The following is a 26,786-nucleotide window of genomic DNA, read 5'->3' as shown; positions in this document are numbered from 1 at the left end:
TCACCATGTGCGGTTCCGAGACCAATCTGCGAAGGAACCGGGATAGTAACTGAATCGGAGGAAAGGCGTACATCAGACGATACTGATGCCAAGGAGCCACCAACGCATTCGAGGCGACCGCCAACGGATTGCGCGTTCTTGCCACAAAGCTTTCCACCTTTCGATTTAGCCGGGATGCGAACAGATCCACGTCTGGGGATCCCCACTTCGCACACAGCATCTGAAAGACCTCCGGGTGTAGGGACCATTCCCCCTGGTCCAGGGTCTGGCTGCTCAGATAGTCGGCCTGCCAATTCTCCACACCCGGAATGTGAACTGCCGGGATCGCCGGGACATGAGTCTCGGCCCAAGACAGAATGTCGGTCACCTCCCGGGCTGCTTGAGCACTCCTGGTGCCCCCCTGGTGGTTGATGTAAGCCACCGCGGTAGCGTTGTCTGTCTGTACGCGAACAGGCAGGCCCTGGAGACGGTCTGACCACTGGAAGAGACAGAGTTTTATCGCCGTAGTTCCAGCACATTTATCGGGAGGGAGGATTCCTCCTCCGACCAAGTGCCCTGGGCAGACAGGTTGCCCAGGACTCCACCCGAGCCCGACAGGCTGGCATCCGTGGTAACCACCGTCCACACCAATGAACGGAAGGACTTGCCCTCCGCCACCGACGGGGACTGGATCCACCATAGAAGAGCCAATCTGGTCTGGCGACTCAAGGAGACATACAGATCCAAGGACTGAGGAAGTCCGTCCCACCTGGCCAGGATCTCCGTCTGGAGAGCCCGCGTGTGGAACTGGGCAAAGGGAATCGCCTCGAAGGCCGACACCATCAACCCCAGGCCCCGCATGCAGGTCCTGAGTGACGAGGACGGATTGTCCCTGAGGGACCTGAGTTCATCCCGCAAAGTCCGGAGCTTGTCCTCTGGCAAGAACACCTTTGCCTGAGCAGAATCCAGAACCATTCCCAGATAGGGAAGGCGAAGCGATGGAGACAACGCCGATTTTTGAACGTTGATGGTCCATCCGAACTCCTGGAGCGTCTGTACCGTGATGGATCGCGCACAAGGTCCTGACTGGCACGCGATCTCAGAAGCAGATCATCCAGGTACCCCAGGACCGCAATGCCCAGGACCGGTGCCAACACCTTGGTAAACACCCTGGGTGCCGAAGCGAGACCGAAAGGTAACGCCACAAACTGGTAGTGATCCTATGCGATAGCAAACGGAAGGTACCGCTGATGACCCTCGAAAATGGGGATGTGTAGATACGCATCCTTCAGATCTATTGAAGCCAGGAATTCCCCTGGACTCAAGGAGGCCACCACCGAACGGAGAGATTCCATTCTAAACTTCCGAACACGCACGAAGCGGTTCAGTGCTTTCAGGTCCAGAATAGGACGCACTTTGCCCTCCTTCCTGGGCACAGTGAACAGATTCGAATGAAACCCCCGAAACCTGTCCCGATGAGGCACCGGGACAATCATTCCCTGAGCAAGCAGGTCCTGCACTGCTTGATGCAAGTCCTGCAGACGCCCCGGAAGCAGATGGAGATTGGAGGGAAAGAATCTGCCCGCCGGCCGGGAAAGGAATTTGATCTTGTAACCTGACCGAACGATTTCCTGGACCCACCTGTCCGATATCCGGAGCAGCCAAGGTTGGAGGAAACCTCGCAAACGTCCCCCCACCCCTGAAACGGGTGAGGGCGCCCCTTCAGGCAGAGGCGGAGTGTCCCGCCAAGCCGGCATTGCCGGTCTTCTGCTTACCCGCCCAGGGTTTCTTCTGGTTGCCCTGGGCCTTGAAGGGCTTGCCCTTGGATTGGTTCCGAAAGGCACGAAAGGACCCCTGATTGGATCTAGGCGCAGAACCCCGCTTGCCTCAGAAAGACTTGTTCTTCGGGTTCTGGGGCAGCATAGTGCTCTTGCCCCCCGTGACGCCTTTCACCAAGGTGTCCAATGCCTCGCCAAAAAGGCGAGAGCCCGCATAGGGAAAATCAGCAACTGTTTTCCGTGAGGACTGGTCGGCCAACCAGCTCTTCAGCCATATCAGTCGCCGGGTAAGTACTGCGACACTAGAGAGGCGAGCCACCAAGGGGGCCTCATTCAAGGCTGCATCACACAAATACCTGACTCCTTGGTGGATCTGATCCACCATTTCCAGCTGAGCAGGCGGCACGTCATCAGACACGAGATTGCTTCTAAGCATCTTAGTCCAATCAGCCACCGCCTGAGCCACCAGAACGGACGCGAAAACAGGTTTGAGCAACGAACCCGCCACCGTATAGGAATGGCGGGCTAGAGACTCCAACCGCCGGTCCGTGGGATCCCGGAAAACCAGGGTATCCTCAGTCGGAACCAAGGTAGCCTTGTTTAACACGGCCACAGTGTGGTCCACCTGTGGAGGCACACACCATCGTGATTCCGTAGCCGGCGCAAAAGGATAAAGCAATTTGAACCGACTAGGTACCAGGAATGGACGTTTTAACGTGCGCCACATTTCATTAACAGTGTAATGAAATTCAGCTGGGCAGGGAAAAACCTGCGCAGACTTGCGGGTCCTGTGCGTCACAACGAGGACACAACGCCCGGAGGACTGGGTTCATCCTCCAAATGTAAGGTATCCTTAACAGAAATAATCAACTCATCCATGGTCGCCCATTCTTCAGGTGACCCTGGGGAGGATGTATCAACACCCTCTATTTCAGCCTCCCCCTCAGACCCCGGAGGGTCTAAGGATGAGTGGGACCCTGAAAAGGGCACGCTCGCAGCAGCAGCAGCAGCCATACCCCCATCTGAATCAGAAGAGAGAGACAACCTGGGCCTTTTTCTCGCAGCCCGTTCAGACATCAGCATTTCCATATTTGCCACCAAAGTCGCAACTACAGCAGCCAGTTCAGGTCGCAGCGGGGCCACAGGAGAACTGGGGCCCCCTACTAAAGCTGGAGGAAACTTGCTTTCCTGAGAATCCATGGCTCAAGTTATCAAAAAACAAACTACAGTGCAAAAACAGTGTACTGTCCCCTTAAATAGCGATGCAGTATGCGCAGCCCACCGCTACTGTCACAGCTATGAAAGACCTCCAAGGGAGAGAAGAAACTGAGCCAGAAGCAATATACAGAGGGAGATTGAGAGAGAGATAACCTGCAGAGCCCGCAGAGCGTCGCTACCAGTGTCCTTGCTGCTGATGGAAAAGGAAGTGCTGCTGGAGAGGGCTGGGCTATATGCCAGACCCCAGGGAAAATGGCTGCCCCATAGGGATGCATTGGAGGCTACACCAAAATGGCCGCCGACATGCGGCCGAACCGATCGTTCCACCGCCCACAAAATGGCGGCAGATGGCGCCAAAATTACATGCATGATCGCCCCAGAAGAGCTATACATGTGTGCCCACAGTAAAGATGGCGGACCGCGCGAAACTGGACCGCCGCGGTCGCCGCCCAAGCACAAACGTCTGCACCCCCAACATGCACCTAAGGTGACACAGGGACAGGGACCCCCAAGGCAACATACATATCTGCACAAGCGAACCCCGCAGGGATGGCACAGGGAGTCACACAGGCACAGACACGGGGAACATACAGCAACACAGACTGTCATCCCCAACAGAGGCCCCACACAGAAGTACTTACCTGTACCAGATGGCGTGGGGAGCCTCTATGCACGGAGAAACCTCTGTCCTCATCTGACAGGGAGTGCCGTGAGCCAGGGACATGACGCTGCAGCACCGCAGACTAGTCCTGTGAGGTAGCCACCTCACGGCTGCATCCCTGTAGCGAACAGGGAGGGGTCGTTCATAATGCCAGGGTGAACCATAGCTGAACGCTCAATGGCGGGCTGGGGGGTCCATCTGACCCCTTTGCCCTGGAGACCCAGGGCGGCCAGTCCGAATCCCAGCACCGCATGATCCATCTTCATCCAAAGAGAAGACTAACACTAGAAGCTGACAAAATAAACAGCTAGTAAAGTAAGAGAAAAAACTGACATTTTCAAAGAAAATCAAATAAAAGATTAGGAAGGCTGAGACTGAAGCCCCAGCACAAGGTAAGCCTGACTATTCCTGACGCTAGGCAGATTAAAACTGGGTTGGGAGTGGTGATGCAGGGGGGGTATTGACCGGATGGGACAGCCCCCATGGGTGTGTGTATGCTAATGCCTTTTGTCTTTGGACTAAGTCTATATGCCTAGCTATTCCTACGGATAGGAAGACAATACCCAACAGTGATGACTTAGTGGTGGCGGCGACTGTCGGAGGACGTAAGTGAAAAATCCAATTATACCTTGTTATTACCAATGTTTAGTTTTCCTTGAATCCGGTAGTCTTTTTTGTCACTAAAGTTGCTCTGCTCTTAACATTCACATTACTCCCATTTTCTACATTATTAAACCAAGACTAACTTATAAAGTGGAAGAAATGTAATGCTTTCCTTCTTGGGGAAATGCTTTTTCCATCTCAGTGAAATTTCTAATTTCCTTTAACATCTCTGTAGTTACAACGAAACTGTGAACATGCAGGGCAAAACAACAAGTTCACTTTACTCCATCACCATAAACTTAGCTATGCTATGCTATATCGTCAAACATTTTGGGACACCTGCCTTTACACGCAAATGAACTTTAACGGCATCCCAGTCTTAGTCCATAGGGTTCAATATTGAGTTGGCCCACTCTTTACAGCTATAACAGCTTCATCTCTTCTGGGAAGGCTGTCCACAAGATTTAGGAGCGTGTCTATGGGAATGTTTGACCATTCTTCCAGAAGCACATTTGTAAGGCCAGGCACTGATGTTGGACGAAAAGGCATGGCTCGCATTCTCCGCTCTAATTCATTACAAAGGTGTTCTATCAGGTTAAGGTCAGGACGCTCATCCATGACTTTATGGACCCTGCATTGTGCACTGGTCCAAATAATTTGGTGGAGAGTGGGATTATGGTGTGGGGTTGCTTTTCAGGGGTTTGTGCTTGGCCCCTTAGTCCCAGTGAAGGTAACTCTTAGGGGTCAGCATATCAAGATATTTTGGACAATTTCATGCTCCCAACTTTGTGGGAATCATTTGAGGATGGACCCTTCCTGTTCCAACATGACTGCACACCAGTACACAAAGCAAGGTCCATAAAGACATGGATGAGCAAGTTTGGGGTGGAGGAACTTGACTGGCCTGCACAGAGTCCTGACCTCAACCCTAAAGAACACCTTTGGGATGAATTTGAGGGTAGAATGCGAGCCAGGCCTTCCCGTCCAACATCAATACTTGACCTCACAAATGCGGTCAAACATTCCCATAGACACAATCCTAAACCTTGTGGACAGCCTTCCCAGAAGATATTGAACCCTATGGACTAAGACTGGGATGTCATTAAAGTTCATGTGCATGTAAAGGCAGGTGTCCCAATACTTTTGACAATATAGTGTATGTGTAAGCTCAAGTCAAGTTTACAGTTCGAGCTTACACAGGGCTCACTGTCTTCCTGCCTCTGAAACTTCTGGGTATGGGAGAGCACGTGATTTTCACACAATACAGCACTGGGCAGCCAAATTGCCATGACTTTGTTACCCCAACACTTCATTATCCTGATATGAGCCTTCTGTACCATGTATTTGTATGAGAAAGTATCCTGTTCTCTTTGTATTGCTTCCTTTATGCAAAATCCCTGGTGTTCCTGCTAGTCCCCTTTCTTTCCTATTAAAAACTGACGACACTAAGCAAGAGAACACATAGTAGGCAGTTCTCTAGCTATGCTGGGAACTCAGTGTACTCTCCTCCAATGATCAGACTTGTCCTGAGAACCCCCCCCCCCTCCGCGGCTCTACCTGGGTCTCCTGTCCTACCTGCAGACCTGAGCAACCACCTGGTATGTCTGCCTGGCTAGTTGGAGTCCTGAATGAAGCTGGATTTGGCTCAGATTGGGTCTCTGATAATTTCACCCAGAAGCAACATCACTTCCGGTTTATTCAGCTGCCAATGGTGCCGGTTTAAAAAAACTCTCAGTATTCACAAATGCCGATTGCGACGTTTTGAATACTTTGAAGTGCAGTGGAAGGGTTTGGGGTCTTTTAGACCCCCAATCCCTCCATAAAGAGTACCTGTCACTAATTACTGTGACAAGGGATGTTTACATTCCTTGTGACAGCAATAAAAGTGATCAGATTTTTTTTTTTTTTTTTTTAGAAAAACAGTGTTAAAAATAAAGAATAAAATAAAATAAATAGGAATAAAATAAAAAATGTTAAAGCGTCCCTGTCCCCGTCCCCGTAAGCTCGCGCGCAAAAGAAAACGCATACGTAGCTTGCGCCTGTAAATGAAAACGGTGTTCAAATCACCATCAAATCACAGCAAGGGCTCCCAAAGACCTGAAGAGGAGTTTGAGGTTTCCCCATTGAAAAAAAATGTTGATAAAGATTGTAGTACTGAGAAATCAGAGGGTAGGTTCAAGACTTTAATAGATGGAGTTATGTGATCCATCCTATGTGGCATAAAACTTACCAAAGCAGAGAATTTTCTGGACAGAATGACCGGATCCCTTTTTGCTGAAGCTTTGAGATCACTGAGCTCAAGAAGATACATGCAACAGTCCAGTACATCAACTTCATGCTGGAAATGAAGACAAAAACTATTAGCCACTGTATTAAATAATAATCTCATTTTAACAAAGTGGATGCAATTCCAATTTTTCTTGTACAAATGTTTTTATTTAAGAAAAGGCATAGACATACATCAAAGCAAGGTATGTGCGTGCAATGCGAAAAATGGAACATATGAATCAGGTAGCAACAAAACGAGATACAAACAAAGGGCGTAAGCCAAACATAAAACATTGCAAACTCGATAAAGTTTGTCAGGAAAAAGTTATTAGACGGGGACCAAAAGTCCCCCTAGTGGCATATAGTGCAATAAAAACAAGAAGAAATCCTAGAGTGTTCCATTGATCAGATGTAGGTACGGTCATAAAGTACCGAGCAAGAAGAGAAAATGGCACAAAGAGACAAAGGAAAAGGAGAGGAAAGAAGAAATGGGAAAAAGAAGACAAACAAGAAAAGAGACGACAATAGAAGAAGACTAAGGAGAGGATGGGGAAAAGGAAAGGAGAACGGGCCCCGTGGGGCGAGCGACCGGGGGGCATTAAATGGAAAGAAGAGTGGTCTGAAATCTGGAAGGGGCAACATTCGAGATCCAGGGGTCCCACACCGTAAGAAATTTGTCATGAGTATCAGAGGCTGGATGCAATTCCAATTTTATCTTCATCCCTTAAAATATCCAATTTAGCCTTACATAGAAAGACATAGCTTATTATATTACAGCTTTGGGTAAAGCTTGTAATTTGTGCATTCTCTGAAAATCGATCTGTGATGGATTGCTCTTCAGAGTGTGGTTAAGTGGCTGCTGTTAGGCATCCTGTTCAGGAGGGTGCCTCATAAATGCTTGTTTTTTTCTGCAGGCCCCCTCCTCTCCCCCAGTAAAATAGTTATACAAGCTAGGACCCCTTGGATTGCTTAGCGGATATATGCAGTTGGCTAAGGCCCCTTTCACACTTGTATGACCTGAAAGTCATGTGACTTGAAGCAAAGCCCATGTAACCTTGAGGTCTATGGACATCAAGTCACATCAATGTTGGACCAAAGAAGGGACTAATATGAAGTCGCACAGATATGAATGGTAATCATTGGAACTCATGGGGTACGACTTGTCATGTGGTTTTGCAGTCCCAAGTTGCAGGACAAGTTGCACAAGAGTGAAAGGGGCCTAAAGGATAGGCAACAGAATGAGGTTAATTTGGAACTGAGGCCAGCCACTAGTGATGTACCACAGGGCTCTGTATTAGGTCCTGTTCTGTTTAACAACTTGACCCCCGGAAGGTTTTACCCTATTCATGACCAGAGCATTTTTTGCTATTTGGCACTGCACTATGGCAATTGCTGGTCATGCAACACTGTCTGTAAATTCATTTTTTATCATTTGTTTCACACAAATAAAGCTTTCTTTTGATTCTATTTGATCACCAATGGGTTTTTTATTTTTTTAAATATATAAATGAAAAAAGACTGAAAATTTTGAAAAAAAAAAGACAATGTTTTCTACTTTCTGTTCACATATAAAATAGAAATGGAAAAAATCTAATTTCCTCATACATTTAGGCCAAAATGTATTCTGCTACATGTCTTTGGTAAAAAAAAGAAAAAGAAAATCACAATAAGAGCATATTACTTTTGTGCAAAAGTTATAGCGTCTACAAACTATGGTATATACACTGGAATTTACACAGCTATAAATGATATACTGTAATGGTGATCAGCGACTTATAGTGTAACTGTGATAGTGTGAAGGGCAATCTGGCGCTAACAGATACTGCCTGAGACGATCACTAACTGACACTGACGTCACTAGTGATACTAATACAGTGATCAGTGTATTAATGACACTGGCTGGGAAGGGGTAAACACCAAGGGGCAATCAAGGGGTAACTGTGTGCCTAACAAGTGTAATGTGTGTAAGGTGTGCTGTTTTTACTTACTGACCTGGCTGTTTTTTCTCCCTGCTTTTCAGGGAGAAGAAACAGCCAGACCGCTGTTCTCTGTACACAGAGTTCTGTGTGTTTATAAACACAGAACTCTGTGTGTGATTGGAAACAACTGATCAGCAAGTTTCCAATCTGAAATGGCTAAAACCTGCTGCCAAACTCGTGAAACATGTACCTTACCGAGCCTACACGTGCTGTCCGCTTGCAGTGTATTTACTGTGAGCGGTCAGCAGGAGGTTAATCTGTTTGCTGATGACATAATGGTGTGCAATAGCGTTGATATCTCTGGAGGTGTTTGTAACATGGAACATGATTTGGCATTGCTGGAAGATTGGTCAAAGCAATGGAAACTGCAGTTAAATGTAGAATAATGCCCATAGGGAGAAAGAAACTGAGGGATAAAACATAACTGGAGATACCTCGGGAACTTAATATGTACAGTCTGGAGAAAAGAAGGGAAAGGGGGAACCTTTAAATATATCAAGGGGGTAAAAAAGTTTGAGGAGAGCAGTATTTCCAATATGAAGCCAAGATCAAGAACACTAGGCCATGGCTTCAAACTAGCAGGAGGAAAGTTCATAACTGATCTTAGAAAATATTATTTTACTAAAAGAGTAGTTGATGCTTGGAATAGACTTATAGAGGTAGTGCATCAGTCAACAGTAAGTGGATTCAAACATGCTTGGGATAAACATAGATCTATTCTCAGACAAAAAATTACCAAAATATTTTTTTTATAAATTAAAAGAAAAATGGGACAGACTTGATGGACCACTTGGTCTTTTTTCTGCCATCATTCTATTTTTTTTTTTTTTTGGGGAGAATGGCAGTTATCACTGGAACTAATGCACTGCGCCTGTGAGCCAGGCATGCAGTTTTACTGACTTAAATGCATGAGTTGAACAGGTGCTGATGTCAACTCAACAAGCCTTGTTAAATTGGCAGCGGCCTTAACACAAAGTAATGTCAACAGCCCCTCCTGCTAAATGGCAGGTTCTAGGCAGTTAGTTAGGGAGGCATAACCATGCTCAACTGCCTGTTTTTACTGCCTCCTCCTTTAAAAAGGTATGATTTAAGCTCGGTTCACACAGCCACGACTTGCAGTGAGACTTTGCTAGGTGAATTCCTGGCGACTTGAGAACTACTGTAAAAGAAGTAATATAAATAATAATAATATGTATGTAATAAAATAATAATAATAATAATAAATAAATAAATAAATAAATAAATAATAATAATAATAATAATATGTAATAAAAATAGAAGAGAATATAAGTCGGATAGAAGTCACTTTGAAGTAGTACAGGAACCTTTTCTGAAGTCAAGGCAACTTTAGTAGTGCTAATTAACCACTTGCCGACTGCCGCAGGACTATGTACGGCGGCAGTCAGCCCCTCACAGGCAAAGTGACGTAGGGCTACGTCGCTAGCCTGTGAGGCTCTAGGGGGCGAGCGCGCGCCACCGGAGGCTCCCTAACATGTCCGCGCCTGTGACTGGCGGACCCGATGTCCGCCGGTCACTCGCGATCGTCCGGTACAGATGGAGAAAGGCAGGCGGCTAATGTAAACAAAGCCGCCTGTCATTCTCCCCCGCGTAAGTGCAGAGTTAATACGGTCCTGCTATGTAGGATCGTATATCTCTGTAGTTACACAAACAGCCACATCCCCTTACAGTTAGAAGCACGCCCCTAGGGACACACTTAAGCCCTCCTTCTCCAATAAAGTTAACCCCTTCCCTGCCAGTGTTATTTTTTCGGTAACAGTGCATATGTATAGCACTGTAGTAATGTCACTGGTACCCCCAAAAGTGTCAAAAATGTCAGTCAGGGGTCTGATCTGTCCGCCGCAATGTCGCAAGTCCCGCAAAAAAAATCGCAGATCGCCGCCATTACTCGTTAAAAAAAAAAACAATAAAAATGACAAAAATCTTTCCCTTAATTAGTAAACGCAATAACTTTTGCGCAAACCAATCAAAATATGCTTAGTGCAATTTTTTTTACCAAACATATGTAGCAGAAAACAAATTGGCCTAAAATGTTAAAAAATTTTGATTTTTACATTTTTTTGGGGGGAATTTCATATAAAAAAATGTGAAAATATTGTTATTTTTGCAAAATTGTTGCTCTTTTTTTGTTTATAGCGCATGATCAAAAAATCGCACAGGTGATCAAATACCACCAAAAGAAAGCTCTGTTTGTGGGAAAAAAAGGACTTTAATATCATTTGGGTACAGCGCCGCACGACTGCGCAATTGTCCGTTAAATTCACGCAGTGCCGAATGGCAAAATAGGGCCTGGTCAGGAAGGGGGTAAAATCTTCCGGGGCTTAAGTGGTTAAGACAGCTCTCATTAACTAACAGGGAGTTTCACATTACACGTGACTTGGGGTCTCACAAGTCGGATCCCAAGTCAGTGTGAACTGAACCTCAATGGCAAGAAGTAGCAAATAATCTGGCCAAGGTAATTCTAAACACAACTCTGGTAGAATCCGATTATAAAATGCTGTTGAGGTGGTACATGGTCCCTACAAGAGGTAAAATATGCTCACAAGCTTCCTCTTCTTGCTTTAGGTGATGTGGACAACTGAGAACCATGTTCCACATTTGGTGACAATGCCCCACAATCATTCGATTTTGGATAAGGATCTTTACTCTAACACACTGATAGAGGAGCACATCCCCAGAAAACCTGAAATTGCCCTTCTTCAGAAACTAGACATGGAGGCTCCCAAACACGGCAAAAAAGTGTATATCCTACATTATCCTAGCAGCTATAATTGCCATTGCTAGGTGAAGGAACCAGTTGGTAGTCTCACTTGAATAAGTTAATCAAAAACGAAACTGGATAATGATTAATGATAAACTCTTGTGTATCCTTAATAACACCCAGTCAAAGTTCGATAATACCTCTGACCCATAAAGGGAATCTGTACCCAAGTGCCTGTCTACTTTATGTCTGTTAAATGGTGTTTGGCTATTATAGCAATCGTTTTTTGGATTTCATTTGGGGAATGGTGCTGCAAGATATCTGTGGAACTTTTGACAGCTTATGATGTTTTGGATTGCGCTTTGCTTGCAAAGCTGGCGTATTTTATTTTTTGCCTTTTTTATTATATTTGAAATACTTTTGGTTTAACTTCTGTTTTGTCTGGCCCAGGGGTCTCCAAACTTTCTAAACAAAGTGCCAGTTTTCTGTCCTTCAAACTTTAGGGGGGTCAGACTGTGGCCATTGGGAGAAGAAAATGTCCTGGCATTAGTGGGATTAAACAATGCCCCATCATTGGTATTAGGAGGTGTATTATGCCTCGTTTCCACTGAGCGGAACGGTTCGGGTTGGTGCAGTTTGGAAGGGTTAGAATGGTCCGGTCTATTTAGCTGAGTGTTTCCACTGCAAGTCGGGCCACCAGGGACCATGCGGGGTTTACACCAAATGAGGTGTTTGTTTTGCTCTTTCATTTGACGTGAGAATTTAAGTTTTCCTGTCCGCCAATCAGTGGAATCTATCGTGTGATGCCAGTAGCTCCACCCTAACCGTACCGTACCATTTCCTATGGCCCTACATCTGAAGCAGGACCAAGAATGGTGCGGTTTGGTTCAGTTGTATGGGCCACTTTCATAATGGAAACACTCAAATTAGCGTACCGTCCTGAACCGACCCGAACCGATCCGCTCAGTGGAAACGAGGCAATAGTGCCCCAATATTGGTATCAATGGAAGGAATAGTGCCCCATGATTGGTGTCAGTGGGAGGAATAGTTTCCCATACTTGGTGTCAGTGGGAGAAATAGTGCCTCATCGTTGGTATTAAAGGAAGCAATAGTGCCCCATCGTTGGAATTAATGGGTGGAATAGTGCCCTGTAGTTTTTATTAATGGGTGGAATAGAGCCCCATCATTGGTATTAATGGAAAGAATAGTGCCCCATTGTTGGTATCAATGGGTGGAACAGTGCTCCATTGTTGGTATCAATGGGAGGAAAAGTGCCCTATCATTGGTTTTAGTGGGAGGAATAGTGCCCCATCGTTTGTATTAATGGAAGGAATAAATCCCCATCATTGATATCAATGGAAGGCATAGTGTCCAATCATTGGTATCAATGGGAGGAATAGTGTGCCATAGTTAGTGTCAATAGGACTAGTGATTGTTGATGGTAGTGGCAGGATATATGCCCCAATGTTGCTGACAGTAGGGGGAATATTGCCCCAAAGGCTGAATAAAAGTAAGCAAAGGACCGCATCCAGCCCCCCGGGCCACAGTTTACAGACCACTGGTTTAGCCCATCAATAGTATGGATTGAGTATGTACAGTTTATGAGTGGCTCAGCTGTTGCTGGAAATCACGGCCACCCTAATGAATGGATATTTAAAATCACCCACCTCCTAACACTTACTAGTTTTTTTTTAATAGTCTGCCCATTATATTATAAAATTAGTTACATTTTAATTATACTATTTTATTAAAATATACATTTTACCTTGCCATAAACATTAAATAATTTATAGTTCAAATATCACCTAATTGCATTCTTATTAATTTTAAGCTAATTTTCACAGTATGCAACAAAGGATCCATACCTGTCCAAAATTCCATGGCCTGGCAGTAATTTTAGAGCTTGTGCCCACATAGATGTATCCAGTGTCATTTAGGACATATTCCATTCTTTCCCCCTCATCTGGCAAGTATACGGCATCATCTAAAAATATAAAATATAATTTTTTAATATTTATAGCTTGTATCATATTTCTTACTTTGTAAGATTTCAGATGCATTAAGAGCCAGTAGAGATGGATATAATAATGGGAACACCATCTTACTCAGTGTACAATCAGCAGATTGCGTGAACTTTGATGATTGCAGAGGTCTTACTCCAATGTTAGTACAGCGATCTCCCCTGCTGAACTATTGTGTTCTAACAGGGGGATGACCCCCTTGCCCGAGCACTCCAGTCTGAACGGCTGGCTTCTGTCGAACCCACTGCCATACACACAGGTCGAATGTCAGCCAGTTTCTATTGAACCGGCCAACATTCAGTCCGTGTGTACTAGGCTTTAGAAGGAGGAATCAGACCACTGCTGAGAAAACCCTGGTTTCCCACAAAGAGCAGCCATCCTGAATAAAAATACATTCCATACCAAAATATTTACCATTTTGCTGTATTCTCAGTGGATCATTCTACAGTATATGTTTTTTTAAATCAAACTTCAATCGGCCTTTACCTTATCTCTAATTTTAATGCACAACACTAAGTTAAACCCTTGATTTCCACTCTCATCAAGAAAAGGATTGGGTCACGCAGCTCTTGGCTTTATGCCATTCTCAGCCATCCAGCTCTGGGATCCATGCCATACGTGGCCATCCATCTCTTGGGCCCATGTCATACTTGGCCATCTAGTTGTGGGATCCATACCATACTCCTCTCGGATCCATGCCATACTTGGCTACCCTGCTCTCGGATCCATGCCATACTTGGCTACCCTGCTCTCGGATCCATGCCATACTTGGCTACCCTGCTCTCGGATCCATGCCAAACCTGACCAGACTGGTTTACATAAAATGTAGTCAGCTCATAAAAACTGTAATACCTACAGTATCCTGCAGGCTTTAGGTCGGTGGTACAAGCGGTTTTATTTATCTTCCCTAAACCCCATATGGGGGAGTGGCCACTAGATTCCAGAGTGAGAGATTTGAGATCACAAGTTCTAGGTCACATGGCCTTTTTCTTATATAAGTAATTGGTGTTTTCATCGAAAGCATGGTGCAATAAGATTTCTCTATTAAAGTTTTAAACAAAACAAAGGACAAAATGCAGATGATTCAACACCTTCACCTAATCAAAAAATCCTCAAATGAATCCCCTATTAAACAGACTCACAGTCTAAGAATAAATCTACACTAAACATGTCAACCAAACCCTGGCTGCTTTATATGTTTCCCACATATGAAATCATTGTACTACAACATATAATATATTGCAGAAAATATCTGTTTGATATCCCAAGGTATTATTCCTACAGTATGTAGGTGATCCTAATGTATATCCTACTGCTATATTCAAGTTTGTGTCTCTGACATTCAGACAGTAAAATGTTTACCTTCACACCAAGGGTTGAACAGGATGTAAATGGGGCAATCCCCTGCCATGTATACAACGCCTCTTCCCGTTATTACACTTAGATGGTATTTTCCAATAATTGCATTAGCGGGACTATTGACGGCGATGGTATACTTCAAAAGAAAATACATGTGTTATTTTTCTCACAACAAGCAATGCATTACTTCCTACAACATTATAGATGTTAAAGCAACCATTATTTAAAGTTGAACTCCAGGCAAACATATAAATGTCATCTAAACCAATTACGTACTCATGAAAAAATATTAGTGGTATATTTACAAAGTATAGGACTCTAAAATATTCCAGTCTATCTTGATATCAGCCTGCTGATATTTCCTGTTTAGTTGCACTCAGACTGGAAGAGGGAGGGCAGCATTGCGAGATATGGTTATGGTTATGACTAAGCGGACGTTTATCCGTGAAACGCGTCAACTACTATGCGTTCATCTCCTGTCTCTGACTGTATTATGGATATACTTTGAATTGATTTTATCTTTTGGATACGAATAAAACAGATTTTATATTTATCACCTTCAAGTTGGAGTGAGGCTATTTCTCTCTATACATTACAGCATTGTGAGATAGTCAGACTCTTTGGCATTGGGCGGCACAGTGGTGTAGTGGTTAGCACTTTCACCTCGCAGCAAGAGGGTCGCTGGTTCAAATCACAACCACGACACTACCTGCCTGGAGTTTGCATGTTCTCCCGGTGCCTGCGTGGGTTTCCTCCGGGTACTCCGGTTTCCTCCCACACTCCAAAGACATGCTGGTAGGTTAATTGGATCCTGTATAAAAAAAAATTGGCCCTACTATGTTAGTATGTATGTATGTGAGTTAGACCTTAGATTGTAAGCTCCTTGAGGGCAGGGACTGATGTGAATGTACAATGTATATGTAAAGCACTGCGTAAATTGACAGCGCTATAGAAGAACCTGAAAATAATAAATAATAAATTGCAGAATGCTCTTTCTTATCATGCTTACAGCAGTAATGAGCAGAAGGATTACTTCATCAGTTTGCTGTTGTTCCTCATTATCAGCAGACTAGGGCAGACTGGTGACCAGGCAGTATTGTTTAACTATAGAGGACCTTTAACTAAGCTTTCTGCTAGTGAAGCCTAGATCATCAGTAAAGAGTAGCTGATCAGAATCTCAAATATTTTCACAAAAAAAAAAAAGAGGGTGCAGCAGACAAAATTTGCTACAACAGAACCAGCTGTTCTCTTGCTTGTTTTGTGATAGCATGCTTCACATGTGAAAATGAGAATAGAGCTCTACCTGCTGGCTGAAAAGAAAACTGCATAATATTAATATGAAATATTTAATAATTGCCACAGGTAAAAATGTGTTTTTTTTTTTTTTTTTAACAGTCCTAATGACAATAAGTTGAGAAATAAAAATGTTAAAACCCACTATATTATACATTTATCTTTAATGGCTTTAGGTGGTTCTCATGCTTTGCCAGCTGGGAAACTTATTTAGGTAATAACCCCCCTGAACATTTCAGATAATAACATTTGATAGATGGAAACAACACTGACTTGCCAGAGCATTTTAAATTACTGGAATCTTAAATCCCTCATGTAAAGCCGAGTTGTGCTAATGTTCACCTAGAAGTGCTAAATAAATGAACCGATAAACTTGCTGAAATTACCTCGTTACCATTGCTCCCACAGATTGTAGCACTCCAGTCTTTTTTAAGGTCAGCTTGAGTTACATTAACATGTACAAGTGATCCATTTGCTTTCGAAGGACGAGGGCCTAAAAGATGAAAATGAGTACTTGAAGAAAACGGATGTTCAATAATTCATTTGTTTTTATATTTTTCTATTCCTTTGTAAATAAGACATACAATACAATATACGTTGTACACTAGCACTTTAAGGAATCAATCTTACCATCCTTGTATTAAGTGTTCTATACTGATCTCTAAAAATGATTAATCTGGGACTAACTTAAGAGTCAGTAAACGTCTGCTTCAAGGTAGTCAAAGCCTCCCAGTAGTGTCTGAATGCCAAAGTGGCAAAGTCTGCTTTTGTAGTGTGCCCCTCTCCGCCATGCTAAAATGCTGCATTAGCCCAAAAAATCTGAAGGGAACAAAAGTTAGATATTTTTTACTCCACATGTGTCGAACACAAGGGCCCAAGCCAAATGCGGCCCACCTGGCCATTTGATGTGACCCTAGCACCTCTCCTTCAGCTGAAATGGTGGGCCCTTGGGAGACCTTGACACCGTACCTTGGGCATCAATGTCTCTGAGGCTTATCTTTATCATTTCGTTGAGTGGCTGATGGATACTGCAACTTTATTCAGTATTTCCTATTTCATGGTGGCTCTCTTTTAGACAGACACCCAACGCATGCCTCTTTTAGACACCAAACGCATGCCTTGAAGATATCTTTGACTCATATATGGACAACAAAGCCCTGAAGAAGCGGTGCATACCATGAAGCATGTTGGCGGATTCCGTATAATATATGTCATATCATGATTAATGGTTTTTTTCATATATAGATGTGCTATTTGATTCATATGAGCTTTATTTGCCCTTGGACATTCTCCTTGTGTTTGATATATTGTATGTAATAAACAATAAATACTTTGTTATACGTTTTTATACATGCATGTGTAATGCAGTTTAATATTTCATGGGGGTCACTATCTAAAAAGCCCACTTTCCTATTTTTTGCTATGCAATTTCTAATATATATCGGCTGGTGTCTCCCATTGTGTGTGGTCCTCACTTTGTATTCTAATGAAAAAAGTTAGATATTATATAGTCCACATGTGTCAAACACAAGGGCCCCGGGCAGTATGCGGCCCACCAGGCCATTCAATGTGGCCCTTGCACCTCTCCTTCAGCTTTTGCACCATCCTCAGCCCCCACCTTATCCCAGCATTTGGCAGTACAGAGGAGGACAGAACTCCTCTGCCAGATCTTGCACTTTTCCATGCTGCCACTGAGATGTTCATCTTTGCATCCCCCTGTCTAAGCAGTAGGCACCAGAGAGGAGGACAGAACTGACATTTTTTAGGCTTTAAAACCACTTTATTAAGGGTTTTAACAAGGTTTGGGGCAGAAGGGCACACTAAATAAGCAGACCTTGCTATTTAGGTGCAATTACACCATTTTAAACAGAATGTATTACATAAAATGCTGCTTGAAGGGAAACTTTAATGGCTTGGGGTCAACTTTATAACAAGTTTTTAAAATTATGTGCTACACTTTTTTTTACTAATCCAATAAAATAAAATATGTAACGTTGTGTGCATCTGCAGCACAGAATCTAAACAGCACTATTGTAAACTGGTTATAGAGCCGTCTTGGCAGGGAATCCTTCTCTGTCCTAAAAGAGGGGGTGAATGACTGCTCTGACTCATTCAGTTGTGGGTGTAAAATAAAACTAAGGCTATGGAGCTATCTAAACAGCAGGCTTTTTCTTTTTTTTTTTTATAGCAAAGCAGATAAGGATGCCTGGAAAACATGTAAAAAGGAGCCTAGAGCACCACCTTCTGACCTAAGATGAGAATATAAAATAATTATATGCAAGGTTTTACCTAAGAAAAAAAAAAAGAAGAAAATATATACAAACTACACATTGGGGGGGGATTTATTAAAACAGATGAACACAGAATCTGGTGCAGCTCTGCATAATAACCAATCATCTCCTAGGTTTTAGCCCCGTTCACACTGAATGCGGCTTTGAAATCATGCGAGTTCAACTGAACTCGCACGATTTCAAAACCACATTTTAGTCCGACTTCGGGGGTGACTTGAAATACATCTGTGCTGGGGGCGTGGCCGGCAGCCGAAGGAGATGGCCGCGTGAGGTTTGAGCTCCGATACTCCCGGTCTCTCCGCAACACCTAAAGCGACGTAGGGCAGCGACTCCGGCTCTCCTTACACCCTCGTGAAACCGGGAACCCTGAGGAGCAAGATGCGGAAGCGAAAGGATCGCGGGGGGCCCCGTAAGTTAACAGACTTTTTCTCCTCTACAAGTACACCCAGGTCCCAAAATGGCGCCGGGGCCTTGCTGCAGGCCGGAGCCTCGGCCGGATCGCGGCACAATAGCGGGAGGGACCCGGGCTTGCTCTCTCCATCGGCCAGCAGCAGGTCATCCCAAGGGGGCTCCCCATCCCACAGCCCGCAAAAACATGCGACCAAACGGTCGGAGGCACACCGATGTGCGGGCGACAGTAGGGAAGGCAATGGATCCCTGGATAGCACACTTGAATTCTACGCTAATATACGGGATTTTCCTACTACTGGGCAGCCACTCACAGATGTCACTATGAAGGACATGCTGATGTCCATTAATGGAGCGTTTCACAGGGAGATAGTGGCGTGTGTTAATGGCATAAAGACTGACGTAGTAGAACTTGGAGGCCGGGTGGATCATATTGAAGGGAAAATGGAGGAATTCTCTACTGCCCACAACGAGCTAGTGGACGATTATAATGCCCGGGGGGATGACCTAGATGCCCTGAGAAGCAAGATGGCGGACCTGGAGGACAGGGCCCGCCGCAATAACGTGAAGTTGCGGGGGGTTCCCGAGTCGGTCACCCCCCCAGAACTAAGAGCCTATGTGCAGGCTATGCTGCTAGCCCTAATGCCGGACACCCCGATCACTGAAGTGGTGGTGGACCGGGCCCATCGCTTACCAAAACCACAGCATTTACCGGACAAAGTTCCAAGGGATGTCATTGCGCGCATCCACTTCTTCCACGTGAAGGATGACCTTATGAGGTTTGCGAGGAAAACCACCCCACTGCCTGATCCCTACCACGGTATCTCGGTATATGCGGACCTATCGCAATTTACTATGGCCGCTCGGAAGAAGCTTATCCCATTGACCAAGCTGCTTAGAAACAACCAGGTGCAATACTCCTGGGGGTTCCCCACCAAGCTACTTATCATTAGAGAGGGCCGTACACACGTCGTCCGATCGGTGGAGGAAGGATTTGCCCTCACTAAAAAATGGGGTTTTCTCCCGGACCCGCAGGAGACCTCTCCTCGTGCAGAACCTACCCGTCTAGAACCGGAATGGCGTAAATTCAACAGCTGAGCCCGAGCTGCTGGAGAAGTTCCCGGGATACTAGTACCATGGATCCACAGCGGATTCCTTTTGCACCTTCTTCAAGTCGCTTTTTTTTTCTTTCTTTTTTTTTGCCTTTATAGTTTCCTCTTGATGTTTCCACTCTGAGCAGTTGAAGTTACCTCCTACCTGGATGAGTCGGGGTCCAGGAGTGACCGGGTGCTCGGAGCTGACTCCCCTCTGACCAGTGTCTGCGATCTTATCGCATGACGGGGTCTACTCCGAACTCTTGTTTACTTGTTTTTTGTGCTTTTTATGTTTCATTTTGTTTTATAGTTCATTTTTTTGACCTCACCATTGTCTACGAAGAACTGGAAACTACTACCCTGATGACCAAGAACTTTTACATTGCATGCGCTCAACACCAGCAGCATACATGGGGGACTGTGTCCTTGTACACTCTCTACAGGTACTGTCCGCACTGTCTGTCCTTTTTCCTATCTCGATGTGGCGGAGGCTGCTTGACCTATGAAGACCCTGCTTGTAGTGAATTAAGTCTGATAACTGCAAAGTTTCATTATCTTTATGCCTTTTCTCTTTAAATGGTTATTAAGATAGTTTCTATTAACGCACACGGCCTTAACAGTCCTTTCAAGCGCAGGTCTCTCTGGCGGGAGGCTCGCGCTTTACATGGAGATGTAGTTTGTGTCCAAGAGACCCACTTCGCACGGTCCAATCCTCCTCGGTGCTCTGACAGGTCCTACCCCCACATTTTCTCCTCTTCGGGTGCTACTAAAAAGAAGGGTGTACTTACTGCTATCAAAAATTCTGTTGCCTTCACTTTACACGACTCGTTGGCCGACGAGGCAGGTCGGTACCTTATCCTAGTCTGTGACATTAATAATATCACCTACACAATTGTTAACCTTTATGCTCCCAATCAGGGGCAATTGCGATTCTTACGGGCGCTGAGGAGAAAAGTGGATCGTGTGAAAAAGGGTCTCACACTGTACTGTGGGGATTTTAATTGTATTGCAGATAAAGGGTTGGATTGTTCTCCCACTCAGGGGCGTGCGAGGGCTACTATACAAAAGTTTTTGCACACCTCTGACTTATATGATGTCTGGCGTTGTTTGAACCCTACGGAAAAGGACTTCACGTACTACTCAGCCCCTCATGGATCGTACTCGAGAATAAATCTATTTGTGGCTGACCAACAATTCCTAAGAGCGGTTGAGAAGTCTAACATCCACACTATGTCCTGGTCTGACCACGCTCCGGTCTCGTTGGTGCTCTCGGAGCCCCATATGACTACCCCGGTCCAACTGTGGCGCAACAATGTGTCTCTGCTCCGGGACGCGGGCCATCGGGAGCGGATGGGTGGTCGGATTCGGGAATATTTTGAGGATAATGACACTCCGGAGGTGGACATATTCACACTATGGTGCGCACACAAGGCGGTTTCCAGGGGGATTCTTCTCCAACAGGCCTCTAGAGTAAAAAGGGCGAGGGCTCGGGAGTTGGATTCCCTGATGGGGAAGCTCAGATCCCTTGAGATCGCTCATAAAGCAGACTCTACCCCACTTAAATTGGAGGAGCTTACTGAGTGCAGAAAACTTGTCCGTCTTAAACTTCTAGAAGAACATCAGCATCTCTTGTTCTTATCTAAAGCACGATACTATTCTCAGGGTAACAAATCGGGCAAAATGTTAGCTAATTTCCTGAGACGGAGGCACCAAAAAACTAAATTGCCCTCTATCAAAGAGCCCACAACTGATATTCTAGTACGCCACCCCACTGCTATAGCCAACGCCTTTTCTAGTTACTATAAGGCACTTTACAACCTTAAGGATGATGCGAAGACCCCTCAACCTTCAGAACCCCTTATTAAGTCCTTCTTAGACTCCTTGCATCTTCCCACTATAACGGATCAGATGCGGCAGGTAATGAATTCCCCTATAACAGAGGCGGAAGTTCAAAAGGCTATCTCGTCCCTACCACCTAACAAATCTCCAGGAGCGGACGGCTTTTCGGCCGAATACTACAAGGCATTCCAACAAACCTTGTCCCCATATCTTTGTAAAGTATTTAATGCGGCTGCCCAGCGTGCCTCCTTCCCAGAGGAAATGTTACAAGCAGTGATTGTTGCGCTTCCGAAACCAGGCAAAACGCCTGATGTGCCCCAAAATTTCCGTCCCATTTCTCTTCTAAATTCGGATCTTAAGCTATATGCAAAAATCCTAGCTGTGCGCCTGGCTGAGGTAACTCCCTGCCTGATCAAGGCGGATCAGGTGGGATTCGTGAAAGGTAGACAGGCGCCGGACGGCACTAGGAGAATGTTGGATCTCTTGCAAATGGCTGAAAACAGGAAGGTGCCTTCGGTGTTCCTGATGTTAGACGCAGAAAAAGCGTTTGATAGGGTTCACTGGGGGTACCTAAAAGCGATATTGACCAAATTTGGGTTTCAGGGACCTATGTTTTCTGCTATCTCTGCCCTATATACTAAACCCTCGGCCAGGGTGTTTACATACGGTGCCATGTCTGACAGCTTTGTGATTACCAATGGAACGCGCCAGGGGTGCCCCCTGTCACCACTTATTTTTTCCTTGGTTATGGAGCCCCTGGCGGAGGCCATTAGGAGTGATCCCAATATCTCGGGTATTGGAGTAGGGGGAAGAGATCACAAAATCGGGCTATTTGCGGATGATGTGATCCTTACCCTGACTTCCCCAACACGATCCCTCCACCATTTGCAGTGCCAACTGGAAGCTTTTGGAGCCATTTCCTACTATAAGCTTAACGTAACAAAGTCCATGTGCTTGCCGATTTCTTTGTCTGCTAGAGAGCTGCAAAGCCTTAAGAGCAAGCACCCTTTTCAATGGACCACTAAATCGGTTCCGTACTTAGGTATATCTTTGGTGGCGCCGACATCTCAAACATATCATACTAATTTCACCAAATTGCAGTCCATCGTTCGGGACGACCTAGCACATATCGCCTCCTATGAACTATCATGGTTGGGACGCATATCTGCACTCAAGATGCTGGTGCTACCGAAGATTCTTTATTATTTTAGGACACTCCCGGTGGTAATCCCGGAGGCATTCTTCAATAATATGGACAAGGAATTTCGGAGATTCCTGTGGGGGGGTAAGGTACCGAAGATCCCGTACTCTATACTGATTAAATCTAGATCTGTGGGAGGCGTCGGCTTCCCGCGCCTCAAAACTTATTACGCGGCCGCCCTATTAGATCAAGCGAAAGCTTGGTTTGACCCCACCTCAGATAAATTATGGGTGCTTTTAGAAAGGGCAATAGTGGCGCAAAGGGAACTCCCGGCCTTGCTTCTGGCCTTTGTATCTGACAGTGCAATCTGCATCCCCGGGATATCCTCTTTGCAGGCGACGTTACGAGCCTGGAAAGTGGCACAATCCTTGACAGGGATCCCTAAAACTAAACTGGAATTGAAGCTAGACTCCTATGAATATCTTATACCTTCACTGAAAATACCTCTTGGGGAATGGTCTAGGTCATCCTCATACCGGGAAATACGCAACCATCCTGTTAATAATCCCTCTTTTTTTAGGGCCCAGCTATATCACTACCATATTAAACACCCTAATCCCTTAGTGGAGGTACCTTCTGATATCTGGGACTATTTCTCAAACCACTATAGCAAACCAAGGGGACTTTCGTGGTTCTACAAGGCACTGCAACACCATACTAGGTACAGCAAGTCCTCTAACGAATTAACATGGGAAAAAGACCTAGGGGAGGAATATACGGAGCGTGAATGGCGGCTGGCCACTCGCTCCGGATATTCATTGACACATTGTACTACTCACTGGGAGGTGGCTCTCAAAATCCACCACCGCAGCTATCTGACCCCGGTGCGCCTGGGCAGAATGTTTGGTGACGCTTCCACGGCCTGCTGGCGGGGGTGTGGGGGACAGGGAACGCTATTTCATCTTCTATGGCAATGTCGGTGTCTCACAGGCTATTGGGCGGCGGTGTTCGCTCTACTTAGGTCGGTGACCGGGGAGCTGATGCCAATGTCCCCGGCCTTGGCTCTATTGAACCTAGGCATCCAAAAAGTGCCTCCCTTACACCGAGCTATCGTTACCCATATCCTCACCGCAGCCAGGTTAACTATTACTGCGGCTTGGAGATCGGAAAATAAACCTCAAGTGTTGGGGGTGATTAATAGAGTTCGTTCCCATTATTCATATGAAAGATTCTTTGCTAATGTTAATGGACAGTGCACGCAATTTGAACAGATGTGGAGTTGTTGGTCATCGAAATACCCGGGATAGGGGCAGCCTTGTCTCTAGGTGTTTTGTTATAATGTAATGCTTATACTTTTGAATGATGACATGTACTTGCATATGAGGTTAAAGTTTTAGACTGTCCAGTTGATAGTCTTATGTATTAAGGATCTATGTTTCTCGACTGTACAAGGGTTGAAATGCTGTCAGAGTTAATTGTAACTACCACATTCAATGCCCACACGCTACGTGGGGGCAGTGGGTGGGCGTCCCGTGGGTTGGCGCCTGGCCCCCGGGGGGGCTGGGGGGGGGGGCCCGCGCTGGATCACAGTGTTGTTCCCGATGGGGGTGATCCGGGGTGGGTTCCCCGTTGGCGCTGCACGGAATTGTTTGGCTGGGGGGCCGACTAGCGGGGGGCCCTATCCCAAGTAATAGGTTGGCGCTGTCTGATGGCTGAATTGGGTATACATTGTTCATTGTGATTGTTGCGGATTTCAACTGGTGTACCTGTATAACGTATTTGTTATTTGTTCTTTTTCTTGAAAATTTAATAAAAAACTATTGAAATGAAATACATCTGTGCTAGTTCATGTACAGATGTCTATTGAAGTCGCCCCCTGAAGTCACCAAAAGTAATGCAGGAACTACTTTTGGAAATTGCTGCGGCACCGCAGTGTTGGCGTCGCACCGATTGGGACAGTGCCATTGCCTGCAATAGGCTGCGATTTGACCTGTCAAATCCTATGTCAAATTGCGCCGATGTGAACGTGGGCTTATTGTCATAGTTTAATTGAACAAGCTGAAGTTACAAGCTGATTGGTTACTATGCATAGGTGCACCAGATTCCGTGTGCATCAGTTTTAGTAGATTTTCCCCATTGTCTTTAGACCTTTACATTCTCTAGAAGAATCTGGCTCCCTCTGAAAAGTTTAAATCTCCCCAAAACAATACACACTCCATGTTTCTTTTACAAACAAACCTTTAAGCCATCATTAAAACAATGGTTTCACAGGCCAATAGAACTCAAAATGGACATTTTAGAGCAGTATAAGAATGAGGTAGAAAGACACCCAGTAAATACTATGAGAGAATTTATCAAAACGGGAGCGGCCAGAATCTGGTGCAGCTGTGCATGGCAACCAATCAGATTCTATCTCCAGCTTGGTCAGTTAGGACCCTTTCACACGAACGATCCGATCAGATCCACCTGTCAGGTTTTTAGGCGAACCTGATCGGATCCTCCATGCATCCCTATAGGGCAGCGGATGACATCTCCGCTGACACCTGCTGCCATCCGTGAAATCCACACAGATGGAAACCCTATTTTCCATCCGTCCAGGGGATTGGATCAGATGGGATCGAATGAGAGTGAACAGGCGATCTGCTCTCATCCGATTCCCCCATAGAGAGCAACGAGGCTCTGACCCCTCCCTCTCTGCACACAGAGCTGAGACGGAGCTGTCACCTGCCTGCTCAGCGGGGATCGGCAGATCGATCCCCCGCTGAGCAGCATGGGGTCCGCTGACGGAGGCGGACCGTGTGAAAGAGCCCTTAAGCTTGGAAAATAAAAGATACATTGACTGGTGCCATGCAAAGCTACTCCAAATTCTGTCCGCTCCAGTTTTGATAAATTCCCCTCTATATATTAAGATTATAATTTCATTATCATGGCTTGCCTTATTGTCAAAGGCAAGGCTGGCTCTAATTTATCTCCCATAAGTAAAAGATAATGTTATGTTCTTACTAGTAGTAAACTGCAAGACAATGTTGTCCCTTGGAGTCACTGCCCTGCTAAAGGAAGCCTTTAAAGTGAACTTCTGTCCTCTTCTGAGAATAAGGTGTGGATTTTCATAATCAGCCGTGTTATGATTACAGGCATTCTCTCGCTTCATAAAGTCCACTTTAAGTGTTCTCAAAGCCATTTCTGTATATGAAAAAAAAAAAAAAAAAAAAAAAGAAATGCTTAGTTTATGATCACAAAAGTCTATATGAAATTGTTCATCTTCTCTGATAAATTTACTGTTCCATGCAACAAATGAAAACATTTTGTGAGCTACTGCTACTACTATTCATTAAAGGGTAACTCCACTTGCGTGGGGAAAAAAATAGCAAATAAAGAAAAAATAATATAGTGCATACAATTGTGATACAAGTCCTATTGTAATTGAATGTTATTAAAAATGTCCTTTCCTTTTCAATCCGCAGCTCTGTAATTTTTTGAAAATATGATGCAATAGGGCTACCTGGAGATATTCTGTACACATAATGTGTACAGGACGCCACCCAGAAACATAATTTCCTGCTTGTGTGATTGGCTCACCAATTCTCCCAGAAGTCTGCACTAAGATACAAGTCAGATTTCAGGCAACCCCGCAACCAAAAATGTAATTTGTGGTGAGATACTTCCAATAGGAAATCACAGCTAAAGGGATGCAGGCCCAGCAGCGTTTCTCTTTAGAGCCCTGCAGGTGCACAGCTGATTGATAATTATGAAACCACTCCCATTAGACTCTCTTTCCCACATGGATACAGATAAACACACAGGGATTTTTTTCAGAATAACAAAAGGTAGAATTCTGCAACAAAGTTTGTTAAAATATACAAATTTTATATATATATATGTAATATACATAGATCATCCAGAGGAATATTCTTTTCTCATTAAAATTCCCCTCATGCAGATTTCCGTGTGATTTCCGGCAGATTAGGCACACAAAGCTCCCTACAGGGGTACTGGTAATGTACTTCCTGAGGCTCGTACTGTGTAACTTCCTGTGTAACTTGTCTGCAGGATGTTTATTGTATCTGGTTTTCTGAGAGTGAGCAGGTGCATTTTATAATCACCAGATAACAAACATAAAGAGTTTAAAAGGATA

The 26,786-nt window shown here is 45.0% G+C and overlaps 1 protein-coding gene across 1 annotated transcript in view; it reads right to left on the bottom strand.

Moving 5' to 3' along the window:
- TGM4 (transglutaminase 4) overlaps positions 1-25,832 on the bottom strand; it is a gene marked incomplete at its 5' end in the record, with an annotated part of 44,769 nt that extends 18,937 nt beyond the window's left edge. The window contains 5 exons of the mRNA XM_082258157.1: positions 6,470-6,577; positions 13,071-13,189; positions 14,589-14,721; positions 16,265-16,371; positions 25,655-25,832. Coding sequence (XP_082114283.1) covers positions 6,470-6,577; positions 13,071-13,189; positions 14,589-14,721; positions 16,265-16,371; positions 25,655-25,832 — 645 coding nt within the window. The remainder of the gene's footprint in view (positions 1-6,469; positions 6,578-13,070; positions 13,190-14,588; positions 14,722-16,264; positions 16,372-25,654) is intronic.
- Positions 25,833-26,786: the final 954 nt, after the last annotated feature.

This window comes from Pelophylax lessonae (assembly GCF_965119305.1).
Source record: "Pelophylax lessonae genome assembly, chromosome: 5".
NCBI lineage: Eukaryota > Metazoa > Chordata > Amphibia > Anura > Ranidae > Pelophylax > Pelophylax lessonae.
Note: the sequence above shows the minus strand (reverse complement) of the source record. Positions and strands in the feature narration are given on the sequence as shown.